Genomic DNA, 13,650 nt, shown 5'->3' on the forward strand with positions numbered 1-13,650 from the left:
GTTGGATATGGCCCTAGGCAAACTGATCGAGCGGGTGGTATCCTTGTCCATGGCCGGGGGGTTGGAACTAGATGATCTTTAAGGTCCCTTCCAACTCAAGGCATTCTGTTGTTTTTTCCTGCCAGCTCTTGTTTTGCTGACAGAGAGCACTGCAGAGTTTTGTGTCTGCTTGTGGAAGCTTACATGGTCACCTATATATGGAATTGTGCCTGGTTTGTCTTTAGGAGGAGCACAGTTATGTGCTTTCATTTCTTCGAGCACCCTAACCCTGTCCAGCCACCTTATGCTAGATTAATAGCACATGTCCTGGAAGTAGGCTGTGTATGTGTTAAGTCATCCAGGAAGAATAGATGAACCCAAGGATACCTCAGTTATGTGGGGAAGCATTCTTGCAGGCAAGCAGAATTAATAGATAAATGATAAACCATTTCTTCAAATAAAAGAAGTAATAAATATTGCAAAGTTCTATCTCTAAAATTATGAAAGTAAAATATCTGTAAAGTCTCACTATCAAAGCCTCCTCCCTGTACTTTGGACTTTTTCGTGATTCTTACCTTGAAGGTGAAGAAGGTAAGGCCAGTAGCACAGGAGAAAGACTTTAATAGGCTGACCCTAACTACTAGATTGAATTTACTTCGCGGTGCAGAATAATATTTGTTCAGTGTGTGTTTATAGGTGTAATCCCAAACAGCATGTTCTTCAGGAATTACTCTCAGAAACATGAGTTTAATATGAATAAAGTCTGCAAAGTCTTCTGGCAAGCTTCCTGTTCTTTTCTATTCTATAAAACTAGTAAGTCTCTAAGTCTGGTAAAGCAATATAAATCTTGGTTTACAAAACTAAGATTTCATGGTGTTAGTATCACAATGTCTACAGAAATGTAAATTAATTCTACAGTTCATTCCCACTTTTGCATTCATTTAGACTGACACACAGCTTCAGGCATGTGATTTCTTAAGGTTTTGCTGATCAGATTCTTCAATTATGGTATCTTTGTAATACTTTTTCTTACGAAGTAGTGGTAGAATATAATCCTACAAAACTTTGCAGAACAAGATGCATTCTCTACAGTGCATAAGGACCAAATGTAAAACACTGATGTATTCAGGCAAGCTGGCATTTGTCACGCTGATATGAGAAAACTCTTCCCTTGTTTTGTAGGTTCTTACGTCCCAGCAGAGTATTGTTCTTTTCGAATTGCGGAGCAAATTTTTACCAGAATAGGTATGGATGATGATATAGAAACAAATGCCTCAACATTCATGAAGGAAATGAAAGAGGTATTAAACATAGCTAATCCAGGGGCCAGGGCCCATTTTTACTGTTAATCTGATTGAAATTGTAATAGTATATTTCTACTGATAGAGTGTATTTTAGAAACAGTACAAAAATTCATCTTTAATCTCTTACCTAAATGAGAAACTACAGAAAACATGCATGTCTTAAATAAAGATACTCCAATTTGGGTAAAAATCGGTGTTCCTTTGGACAATAGTTCCAAAGTTTTCTTGTTATTTCGTGAGCCTTACAGAATTATTTTTCTAAGCCTAAGCCTTCTCACTTTCCCAAACTTTTGGGAGATTTTGAGGAAAACTGATATGGTCAATGGAAAAAAGAAAGAGTGCTGTAGGACAAATCTTTGCTTGTTTAGAATTCATAGCTATTTGAAAGCTGTGGAAAAAAAATGGATCTGATGAGTTTCTTTTACATTTAAGTTTTATCTGAATAATACAAACTATTCCTATTAGTAGCAGAGTTTTAAAAAAGATGCATTTCTAGGAATGATAACAAATTTAATATTTTCCTAGATAACATACATCATACAAAACGCTAATGACAAATCACTCATCATAATTGATGAACTTGGCAGAGGTACCAGTGCTGAAGAAGGTATTGGCATTTGTTATGCTGCCTGTGAATACCTGTTGAATTTGAAGGTAATTCTGAAAAAAAAAAAAAAATGTTTAAGCCTTGTAATTATTTTATCATACTGGAAGCAAATCAGTAATCTCTCATAACTGTACTTAATTTTTTTTTAGGTATTTCTTGCCTACATAAGACTTTTTTTGTAACCAATGAATGCAAAGAGATATGGTGATAGACAAAAAATGCTGATATAATCTGCACTTCTGTTCACTGGTCTCGTCTCTTTACAACTTGCTTGGAAGCTTGCTTTCTTATCTAGAAAAAGGCTAACCCAGTCTCTTTAGTTTTGCTTAGTATGTATATATATAACTTTGTATGCTTGACCATTAAAGCTGAACCTCTTTACATGTCTGTTATCTTACCAATGGTTCTTCCATACAACTTAAGAATTGATTATGGAGGTTAGAGGTTTGTTTAGAAAAGTGGAAGATGATTTTAGATGGGTTGGAAGTTTCTTTTATTACTAGTAACCTCTATTACTAGTTTTGTAATCAACCTCAGTTTGTTGTCAGCTTTTTGACACACATAGATTCAATTTCTTGTCAGAGTTTTATTCAGAGTACTTCTGTGATTTGGTCTAAAAACACACACATTTTCTGTAGCTTGTACTACTGGAATAGCATTCCCTGAAAATATTAAGGCAACCATTTGACAGTCGTTCAAAATAACCCAAGTCAGATTTTAAAAGCATCATGGATTTTGTGTTACTTCTGATGTTCTTTTCCTTCTATTGAGAAAGGAGTGGGGGAATCCTGAATGGGAAAAGATATCCTTGCCAATGATAGAACTCATGGCTTATTTTTTTTTCATCTGTTTATTATTTTAGTAATTTAAAGATGGCTTTTCAGAATTGTGGAGGGAAAACTGGACATCTGAGAGATCATTTTTGTTATTCACTGTAACGTAGAATCATAGAATGGTTTGGATTGGAAGGGAGCTTAAAGATCATCTAGTTCCAACCCCCCTGCTGTGGGCAGGGACACCTCCCACTAGACCAGGTTGCTCCAAGCCCTGTCCAGCCTGGCCTTAAGCACTTTCAGGAATGGTGCATCCACAGTTTCTGCGGGTGACCTGTTCCAGTGTCTCACCGCCTTCTAAGGGGAGAATTTCTTCTGAGTATCTAATTTAATCTACCCTGTTTTAGTTTAAAGCCATTACTCCTTGTCCTATCACTGTACTCCCTGACAAAGAGTCCCTCTCCTGCTTTCCTGTAGGCCCCTTTAAGTATTGAAAGGCTGCTATAAGGTCTCCCTGGAGCCTTCTCTTCTCCATTCTCAACAAGCCCAACTCCCTCAGCCTGTCTTCGTAGGATAGATGCTCCAGCCCCTTGATCATCTTCATGGCCCTCCTCTGGGCTCACTCTAACAGGTCCATGTCTCTCTTGTGCCGGGGTCCCCTGAGCTGAGCACAGTACTCTAGGTGGGGTTTATTTATTAAAGGATCATTTCAAAAATAAATTCTTTTTTTTTTTTTTTTCCTTCTTATTTAGGCATTTACATTGTTTGCTACACATTTCCTGGAACTGTGTCATATAGATGCTTTGTATCCCAATGTGGAAAATTACCATTTTGAAGTGCAACATGTGAGGAGCAGTGCTATAAAGAAGGAGAAAATCGCGTACACTTACATGCTCTCTAAAGGATATACAGAGGAAAAGAACTATGGTAATGGATTCCACTATGACTCTTAATAGAAGACTGGACAAATTGAAGGATTGTGAGTCAATAAAGAAATGAATGAGTGACAATAAGGTATAACTATGTTTTAAAGAGTTACGGAAATCCGTATGTTTCCAAATGCTGGATTCTGTAGTTGGATCTGTGATTTAAGTGACATTTAATCAATAGGAAACTAGCTACACATGATTATTGCAAGCCAGTGGTGACTGAAGACTCCAGACTATTCCAATCAGGTTTGAATTAACTAGACCTAAACTGCTTCTTTATCAGTATTTCAGCTGTAAATTTATTTACCTTTGGCAGTACAGCGTCTGTTTTGGATGCTACAGGCCTAACTCAGAACGAAAAAAACCACATATGTTTAGACAGCGTTCTTAGAGAACAGGAGACCTGTAGTAACTCCTGTAGTATTGCTTTATTGTCATACTCGAGCAAAGTTACATTAAAAAAAAAGAAAAAGTGCAAGATCTATTCTTGGCCCTTTCCATTTTTAACCCTACAGTATTAGATGTAGGATTAGTGTAGACCTGATGAAGCACAGAATTTCCTCTCAACAGCCAGGGCAACAGGCAAAATGAAAAGTGAAAAAATTATATTAGGGCAGAAAAAAACACACATTTTTTTTACCCTGAGTACCTGACACCTTGACTGCTGGCAAGAGTGTAGAAGTTGGAATGTGACATCCATATCCACTAGATGCCCAGATTCAGTGGAGAGCACGTTTAGCACAATCTCAGTATTTTGCCAGCCTGCCAAACTGAAAAACTAAACAGAGAAAGCTATTACCACCACTGTCTCATTTTTTTCCTTTAGCCTCTGATGTATCAAATCCTGCCCACTTACTGACAGCAGCAACTTTATGTGGAAGTGTATTTTAGAGACACCATTACAACAAAGTGTGCATTTGGCACCTCTCAAAACAGTATTGTTTTGAAAAAGAGACCAAAATAGAAAATTTATATTAAAATATTTTTAATGAAACTTTCACCCTTTAAAAATGAACTCAGCTGATTCTAGTACACATACTGTGAAGGATGGGGAAAGATTTTTATCTAAAATCCTTATTTGTATTTTCTATGTTTAGGATTAAAAGCTGCAGAAGTTTCCTCTCTACCACCATCCATAATTTTGGATGCAAAGGAAATCACAAATCACATTGCAAAACAAATTTTGGTATGTAGTGGTTAGTTATACTTTAATTCATAGTTTTTATAAAACTGTATATTTTCACTGTTTCTAAAAGGCTACAGAATAAATGCTACATCAGGTTTTATGATGATAGATGGCATCAAGAAAGTAAATCTTTTATTTCTGAAACTAATTATAAGAGGTTATACTCAGATCACTGTTAGGTGACAACACAAATCATTCCTTATTGTTAAAGGAGCATTAGATGTAATGTTGGAGTTCAAACCAAGAAACACCTGATCAGAAATAGGTTGGAAAATACACTATTGGTATTGTAATGACAGAACGTAATTAATTTCCTATTTTAATGCATGTGTATGTTTTTAAGAACAGCACCAGCAGAAAAGCACTCCTGAGATGATGAAACACAGAGCTGTATATCATTTAGCAATGAGATTGGTTCAGACTGCCAGAAATTCACGATTAGATTCAGACAGTTTGCGAATATATTTGAAAGGTTTGAAGAAAAAGTATAAAGCCAGTTGTCCTGCAGCTGAACGAAACGATGAACAACAGTAATGTATAACGCAGGCTGTTTTAATAATTTTTGACTGCAAGAAGATTCTGCTTTTTTTCCACAGTATTAGAAACACAGCTTCTTGTATGTCTATAACTTCTTAGTCTAAATTATACTCGCTACCAAAGACCATATTCTTTGTGTTTGTTTTTTTTTGTCACAAATAAAAGCATTTACTTTGTATGTGAAACAGTTCTTTTTTGATAGCAATTATATTTCTTTCACTGTTTTAGAGACAAAAAGTTATTTAATTAGCCATTTCTACATTATATATGTGGTATTACAGCTCTTACATCTGATTCCAAAGATTTTACCTAACAAAAAGTAGTCCTTGAAACAGACTGTCCGCTTGTCTTTCACAGACACGTTCTGTTTGCACTGTTGGATGTGCATGTGCAAATCCTGTTGCTCCCTGCTCATAGAGGGTTCTAACTCTCTAAATCATTGTTTAATGCAACATCAAGTAACCAGTCCAGGACTGCTTTTTCTCCAGAACTCGGCACCGAGGACTTTCTAACATTGTTGATTGGGTTTTGAGTGGAAAATAATGGGAAATAAATTTTTAAAAATGCTATTCTTTTTCCTGGTTTTTTTTTTTTTTTTTTTTAAATAAGAATTAATCAAATGATTGCAACTTTGTATTCCAGCTTGAAGGAATTTGTCTTTACCTTACTGCCTTCCAACCTACTTTGTCCAGGAATTTATAGATTTCCTTTATATATAGTTTATTTTACATATATGCATAAAATGTATGTATGTAATATATGTATATATGTAATATATACATTAATGTATACACAGGAGTGCAAAATCTGATAAATAATAACAAAAAATACATTCTTATATATAGTTTCATATTTCCTTTGCAAACATACCAACGTAAGCAGAATTACATTTCTACTAGTTGCACTCTTTTCCTATTTAAAAAGTGTTTTTATTGACTTATTAATTACAGTTCCATTGTCTTCATGCCTCAAGTGTTGCTGATTTTATCACTCATACCCATCAGTAATAACCATATTTGTTGTCTTCCAGTGAGAGTCTTGACAAAAGTAAGTAGTTTGTGTTCACTGCTTTTAACAAAAGGAACCAGAGTGCAAGGGGTATTTGCTTCAGACTCTGACTGAAGAGGGTGTACATTCCCATTTGTGTAAGCCACCACATCACCAGAAGTAACAGTTCTGAGGGTTGTTTCTCAGCTGCCTTGGGTAGATTGATAATATCAGAACTGTTCCCCTCTTCTGTACCGGTCATTTCAGAGCCATTGGGTTGCTTCCATTTGGTCTGTGAGGACTGTGTTTATGTACTGCTCATACCATTCTCTTGAAATAAATTGTAAATTCGTCCCTTTTCCCTTTCTTCCCCTACTGATGTCTGAATACCAAGAGACAGGACCAGAACACAAAAAGATAATACACTTTTATGCTCATTTATAGTTACAGAACGGTTTAGGATGGAAGGGACCTATAAAGATCATCTAGTTCTAACCCCCTCATTGTAAAGAATTTCTTCCTAACATCTAAATCTACCTTATTTTAGTTTAAAACCATTACCCCTTGTCCAGTCGCTACAGATCTTGGTGAAGAGTCTTTCCCCATCTTGTAGTCCCCCTTTAAGTATTGGAAGACTGCAATACAGTCTCACTGGCATCTCCTCTCCTCTGGGCTAAACAACTCCAGCTCCCTCTGCCTGTCTTCACAGGAGAGATGCTTCAATGCTCTTACCATCTTCATGGCCCTCCTCTGGACTCGCTCCAACAGATCCATGCCTCTCTAGTGCTGGGGACCTCAGAGCTGGATGCAGTACTCCAGGTGGGGTCTCAAGAGCGGAGTAGAGGGGAAGAACCACCTCCCTTGACCAGCTGGCCACACATCTTCAGCCTAGGATACAGTTGGCTTTCTGACCTACAGGTGCACACTGCTGGCTCATGTCCAAACACTGACAACTGTGTGTGCAGTTCCCAGTAGTGAGGTGAGGGAAACCCTTTGGTGGTGCCTCCCAGGAGTATCGGGGGGGAGGATGGGACATGTTCTGCCGGAAGCAGGACCTTTCCCCTGGGTGCCCCCCCTCCCTCAGGTGCCCTGAGGGCAGGGACTGGCAGGAGCCCAGGACCTAAGTCTGCCTGCCTAGGGAAGTTTCCAAGTGAGTGCTCAGAAAGCTTCCCAGTGAGCCAAAGTCAGGGCCGCACCAGGCAACCAGCAGAGTGGTAGCAGAGAGTAGAACAAGAAGGCAGGCCCCAATGCCCAGGAGAGTCAGTTTGGGAAAGGATCGGTGCCTCCAGAAGCTTCCACAGGAGGAGGGCTGCCAGGCTGTTTGCAAGCTTCAGAATAAAGTGTTGCTGCCAGCAGCTTGTTCCTTTCCTCTCTAAGGGCTGGTGCTGAGGGCCAAGTGGTCCCTTTGTCCCCTGTGGACATTGTAGCCGATTGCATCTGGCTGAGGCTGGCAGAGGCCTCTTCCCTGTATTTCGGTTCTTCCATCTTTGTCCTGTAGTCAGTTACATTTTACCCTTCTCCAGCCTTTTCTCTCTGCTACTCTGTCCTGGTCATTTTTGCTTCTGTTGTTCTGGACCTCACGTGTCAGAGCGTGCCTTCAATGAGGGTGGAAACACTCCCTGATTGGCTGGGAATTATGGGCGGAAGTGACGTCTGGCCGTGCCTTTACTGAGGGCAGAAACATTCCCTGATTCAGGTCTCGTGCATCATATTCGGTTTGAGATCGCTTCTATTTCCATCCTCGCTCTTGCAGAAGTCATCTGGGCCGCATCAGGAGCTCTTGCTTGGGAATTGATTTCCTAAGTGTCTTCCTATGGGGTTTTCAGTCCCCATCCTTCTGGTCTCTTGTCTTGAAGGCAGGCTTTTTAGGCCTCCATCATCCCAGTTCTGGCAGTTGCTTCCAGTCACATGTCATGACACTTGAGTGTCTCCTTGGGTCTGGTGCAGAGCACCTGTTCTGACTTGCTGTTGCCATAGGGCTTTCCTCTGGGGGTCACTTTTTCTTGTGCCTTGTGTTGTGTGTTTTGTTTGTAGTGTTTGAGGTGTGCCTGTGTGTGTATGTGTTTGGTCTGGAGCTGTCCTGCCTGGCAATTAGTGATGACAGCTAACGTGGTAGTCTATGGGTGTACAAATACATTGTCCAGACTGTTTTGGCAAAGACATCTGGTCTTCCTCTGGGTGCATACTGAAGGGCAGCTGGCACAGTCATCTCTGGAGGTTGGCAGATGTGGATTTGGCAGAGTTGAGCTGCTTGCGAGCAGCTGCTCGCATAGTGCTTGAACGGTGTACTGTTGAATCTTGAAAGCTTACAGATAGGGGGTTTTGAAATTTTTATTTTTATATCTTTCCTGTCCCCAGTAGAGTGTGTACCTTAGTAGGAACTGCTCACAGGAAAGAGCTCCTTCTGGAACTGTTCAGCACTCGGTAGGCAAATCGGTGACTGGCTTGATCTACTTCTGAGGTGCTGAGGCAAGGGGGCTGCTGTTTTGAAATAATAATATTCTAAATGGGGTTCCTTGTGTTGTTGAGGGATGGGTGCTAATGCTGGCAGCTGAATGATTATTTTGTGACTGTTTTCATTTGTTTAAGGTGAAACACAGTGTACAACACGGGACTTGACCACAGCTTCTTTTAGCAAGGTGAGCGATGAGCAGATCTAGCAGTTACTTTAGTGGTGCAGTTGTCACTGCAGTTAGTTAACTACACAAAATACAGTAAAAATCCTGTTTATATTTCAGGGGTGTTGTAGCTGGCCTAAGAGAGCAGATGGAAGCATCTGCCTCGAGGGCAGGTGAGGGAGCAGAGGTTAGGGAGCAGATGAGAGTAACTGTCCCAGCTGTGCTGTGGCTTTGGATGCTGCTTCAGCCTATGCTTTTCTTTTTGTTTCACAGGTGTCTTGCACAGGCTCAGAGGGGCCAAGCTGCACTCTGAAGAGCAGCACGAGAAGGGCGGGCTGGTTGTGAGCTGGATTGGAGCAGAACAGTCAAGTAGCACGAGGTGAGTGCGAAGGGTCTTACTTTGCAGGTGCCATGGCAGGCTCTCCATAGAAGCGGTTGAGGATTTGAGAAGAGGTTGCAGATCATCGAGGAGCGACACGTGCAGGGACGGCTTGAAAACGGTATGGCTGCTTTCTCTTCTGTTTATCAGGTGTCCCAGGCGACGTGGGCTGTGATGTTAGTCTTTAGAATCGGAACAAAGCAGGTGCTGATGGCTGTCTTCTTTGGTAGGCAGAGAGGTGCCCGAAGCCCTGTCCTGTGTAGCCTGGGCACGCCTCGCTGAGTATGAAGCCTGCTTTCCAGCAGTTCTGGAAACTGTGTTGAATCTGAAATGCTGCATCTGTGTTTGGGTTGGGGTTGCACCTTGGTGAGTGTAGGGATGGGTTTTAAGTGGGTGCAGCGGAGGGATGGAAAAAAAATTCAGTTACTTGCTTGTTTGTATTGTCCCTGTGATTGGTCAAGCCAGCTGCCTGGGGAATGCTGGTAGGCGTAGTTTTCCGGCACCGGGCTTCCGGGAGGCCATGTTTGTTGCCCAGAGCATGCCGGGAGATGTAGTTCTTGGACTCTGGACTTCCGGGAGGCCATGTTGAATGCCCAAAGCATCGTGGGAGGTGTAGTTTTTGGACGCTGAACCTCCGGGAGGCCATGTTTGGTTCCCAGAGCATACCGGGAAATGAAGTTCTCGGACTCTGGACTTCCGGGAGGCCATGTTGGGTGCCCAGAGCATACCGGGAAATGAAGTTCTCGGACTCTGGACTTCCGGGAGGCCATGTTGGGTGCCCAGAGCATACTGGGAAATGTAGTTCTCGGGAACTAGGGTTAGGGTTAGAGGTTGGGGTAGGGGTTAGGGTTAGAAGTTGGAATAGGGGTTAGGGGTGGGGGTTGGGGCGTGGGGTAGGGGTGGGGGTTGCGGGTGGGGTTAGGGGTAGGGGTTGGGGGTTGGGTTAGGGGTAGGGCCTTTGGGTTAGTGTTAGGAGTTAGGGTTAGGGTCATTAGGGTTACGGTTAGGGGTTGGGGTTTAGGGGTTGGGGTTTAGGGGTTTGGGGTTAGGGGTTGGGGGTTAGGGGTTGGGGTTAGAGGGTGAGGGTTAGTGGTTAGGGTTAGAGGGTGAGGGTTAGGGTCGTTAGGGTTAGGTTTAGAGGGTTAGGTTTAGAGGGTTAGGTTTAGAGGGTTAGGTTTAGAGGGTTAGGGTAGATCCAGGGTTAGGTTAGGGTTAGGGTTAGAGGGTTAGGGTTTGGGGTTGGGGTTAGGGTTGGGGTTAGGGTTAGAGGGTTAGGGTTAGAGGGTTAGGGTTAGAGGGTTAGGGTTAGAGGGTTAGGGTTAGGGGGCGGGCGGGTGGGCGGGCGGCCGGGGCAGCGGGGCGTTAGGGTTAGGGTTAGGGTCATTAGGGTTAGGGTTAGATCTGTTAGGGTTAGGGTTAGATCCGTTAGGGTTAGGGTTAGAGGGTTAGGGTTAGAGTTGTTAGGGTTAGGGTTAAGGTGAGGGTTAGGGTGAGGGTTAGGGTTAGGGTTAGGGTGAGGGTTAGGGTCATTAGGTTTAGGGTTAGGGTTAGGGTTGGTTAGGGTTAGGGTTAGGGTGGGCGCGGGCTATTAGGGTTAGCGTTAGGGTTAGGGTTAGGGCGGCGGGCTAGGGTTAGGGGTTAGGGTTAGGGTTTTTTTGTTTTTTCTTCTTTTTTTCTTTATTTTCTTTATTTGGGTTAGGGTTGGGGTTAGGGTTAGGGTTAGAGGGTTAGGGTTTAGGGTTAGGGTTAGGGTACGCACAGATAAATCTGTGTCACACTCAGTAATCAGCTGCTGGAAGGGACAGCTGTCTTGCATATCCCATATGTGTGCTCTAAGAACACCTGTAGCTCATTCCAATTCTAATCCATTGAAGCTGGTCACAAACTCTTGTTCATGTGGGTACCTCAGGTTGCTCAGTCCTCAAGCACGTGTCGCTGTACTGATGTGTCTTTGTAGAACTGCTGTTCAGAAACAGCAGATGTTCTGAGAGGGGAGTAATGAGGAAGCTGCCATTGCTTTTCCAAATACAGCATTAGCAATGGCTTTGCTTGCGTTGCCAAGATTTTATAGAAAGTAGCAGAAATAGTTTTCTGATATTTACTCCAGCATCACCCAGACTCTACAGCTGCAGGAGGCAAGTTCATATTTCAGAAAACACACAACGTTTCTTCGTGGTAGCACAACCTGAACACCTTCTCCAGTATGTGGTGGTCAAGAGTGAGAGCTGCTGAAAGAAATTCATTGCTGAGATGAATCGGTGCAGGTAGTCTTAATGCTTTGTCAGGTGCGTCACAGACAAGAGGAAAGTGCAGCTAGAAATACTGCATAAATACTGGAGAGCTGGAATCAGCATCATGTATTTATTACTAATGGAGGTACTGTTTATTTCTCTGACTTAAACTGATGTTTTAAACTGCCTCACAGAGGTCTATGGCAGATAGGCATTTTAGAAAGCCATACTGTGGAATGCTTTAATGTTTCATGGGTACGTGATAACATTAGGCATATGGAAGTGAGACCCTTTTTGAAAATTAAACTTTGTGGCTGTTACACGAATGAGAAGCCTGATGATGTCCAGATCTGAAATACAGCTTTCTTGGAATTGCTTTCTAATTCTGCCCTTTTGTAATTTTTATTTTCTGTAAGCACAGATGAAAGATCTGAAAAGTCTTAGCGCATGCAAAATAGCAAAATATGTTGCTCGATGATTTGGTCTTTAGCTTGCTTGTTTTTCTAGCTTATGCCATGTGCTTTGTGATGGGTATTCCTCAAAAGCTTACTGTTTCACAGGGTCTTGTATAGTCATAAGCTGTTGAGGATTACTCACTCATAAGTGTATTCTCTTTGACAGGATCTTTTGCAGCTGCAGTATGAAGGCGTTGCAGTCATGAAGTTGTTCGACAGAGCAAAAGTAAATGTCAACCTTCTGATCTTTCTTCTGAACAAGAAATTTTGTGGAAAGTAACTGACCTCTGCTGGCAAGTCTGTGAAAGGGGATATAAATAGAAACCTGCATATTTGACTTGTAATGATTTAGCTATGCATCAGTATATGCCCATACCTTGCTAAAATATATCAAATGTATTATGACAAAGGACTAAGAACCTCTTGTGAATTGACAGTGCTGACCGAGTCTGTAGTGCGTTGCTTCTTGTACCTTTATGACCTTTATGTTCTACTTGGAAGGTCCCCTGAGAATGTATTTTTATATGGCACTGGGGATTAAACTATTATTAGGATAAACTTAGGGCTGCTTTATTTGCCTAATCACGTTCTTTATAAGTCTCGTATTCTGGTTATGTGTACAAAGAGAAAGATTGGCACTATAGAGCAATTGATTTATTGATTTGCCTCATGAAGGAAAAAAGTTAGAGATTTTATTCAGACTCCAGTTACTCTCTAACAGCAATGACTGCAATGAAAAAATTGTTGAAGTCCAGGTAATCCATTTGTTTGTGAGCTTGTGGCAGTGATGACAGCAAGCCAGTTGCTGAGAATGCATAGGGTCTGGAGAATTAATAAGTGTCATATGGTTGCTGAACTACTCACGATTATGTGTTATAGACACATAGAACAGCTTCAGTGTCTTATTTTTCTTCATTTGTTTCTCTTAATGACACTATATAATAATTTACAGATGGCCCATTACATAGAAGGACTGTGGAGGACATTTATTACTGCATAAGGATGAAAAGAAGCCTTTTGGGAGGGGAAACTGAAAAAATCTTAAGATGTTAGTTTTTAGTGCTGCTTGCAAAGCATTTAAAATGTATTTTTTTTTCCAGTTTAGAGCAATGTTCCATATATCTTTATCTGATTCAATAAATGTTAAGCTCTACCTGCAGACTTGTCAAAAAGTTCCCTTGGGGGAAGACAACTATCTTAAATAGGTCAGTCTTTAAAAAGTTAATTTTTTTCTACCTCTATCGAAGTCCCCATTTGTTTTACTATTTAGTGGATTTTTCACCACAGCAGTGGTGGTGCTGCCTGTTCTGCTAGATTCAATAAAAATACAGAGACTCTTAAATAAATAAATCCAATCATGAACTAATTGTTTGTTCTGCCCCTTCTTCCACCCCTGTTTTCTTCTTAGTATTTCAATTTTTTTAGAAGGGACGTAACACTTAATTGCAAATTTCAAGTTACTCAATTGTCACTTTCACTGTTCTTTCAGATTACTGAGTTAAGTTGAACTGCCTTATCTCTGACCTATGTAAGCACTAGTTCATTGGCTTAGATCTTTGCTTATAAAAGCCACTCGCAATATTTGCAATGGTTACATTCCTGAGGATAATTTTTCTGTAATTCTTTAATAAGCAATTACGTCTTTCAACCTGCTAACATCTAGAC

At 41.1% G+C, this 13,650-nt stretch overlaps 1 protein-coding gene and 1 long non-coding RNA gene across 2 annotated transcripts in view; both read left to right on the plus strand.

The window, feature by feature from the left end:
• MSH4 (mutS homolog 4) overlaps positions 1-9,687 on the plus strand; it is a 36,479-nt gene extending 26,792 nt beyond the window's left edge. The window contains exons 16-20 of the mRNA XM_082766437.1: positions 1,162-1,280; positions 1,809-1,937; positions 3,416-3,590; positions 4,690-4,778; positions 5,127-9,687. Coding sequence (XP_082622563.1) covers positions 1,162-1,280; positions 1,809-1,937; positions 3,416-3,590; positions 4,690-4,778; positions 5,127-5,312 — 698 coding nt within the window. The 3' untranslated portion in view covers positions 5,313-9,687. The remainder of the gene's footprint in view (positions 1-1,161; positions 1,281-1,808; positions 1,938-3,415; positions 3,591-4,689; positions 4,779-5,126) is intronic.
• A 1,211-nt stretch (positions 9,688-10,898) lies between these two features.
• Positions 10,899-13,138, plus strand: LOC309880951. Its single transcript, XR_014318052.1, has 2 exons — positions 10,899-11,675; positions 12,152-13,138. It is a non-coding gene; the product is annotated as an uncharacterized lncRNA (long non-coding RNA).
• The last annotated feature ends 512 nt before the right edge of the window (positions 13,139-13,650 follow it).

This window comes from Aythya marila (assembly GCF_965140915.1).
Source record: "Aythya marila genome assembly, chromosome: 8".
NCBI classification, from domain to species: Eukaryota; Metazoa; Chordata; class Aves; order Anseriformes; family Anatidae; genus Aythya; species Aythya marila.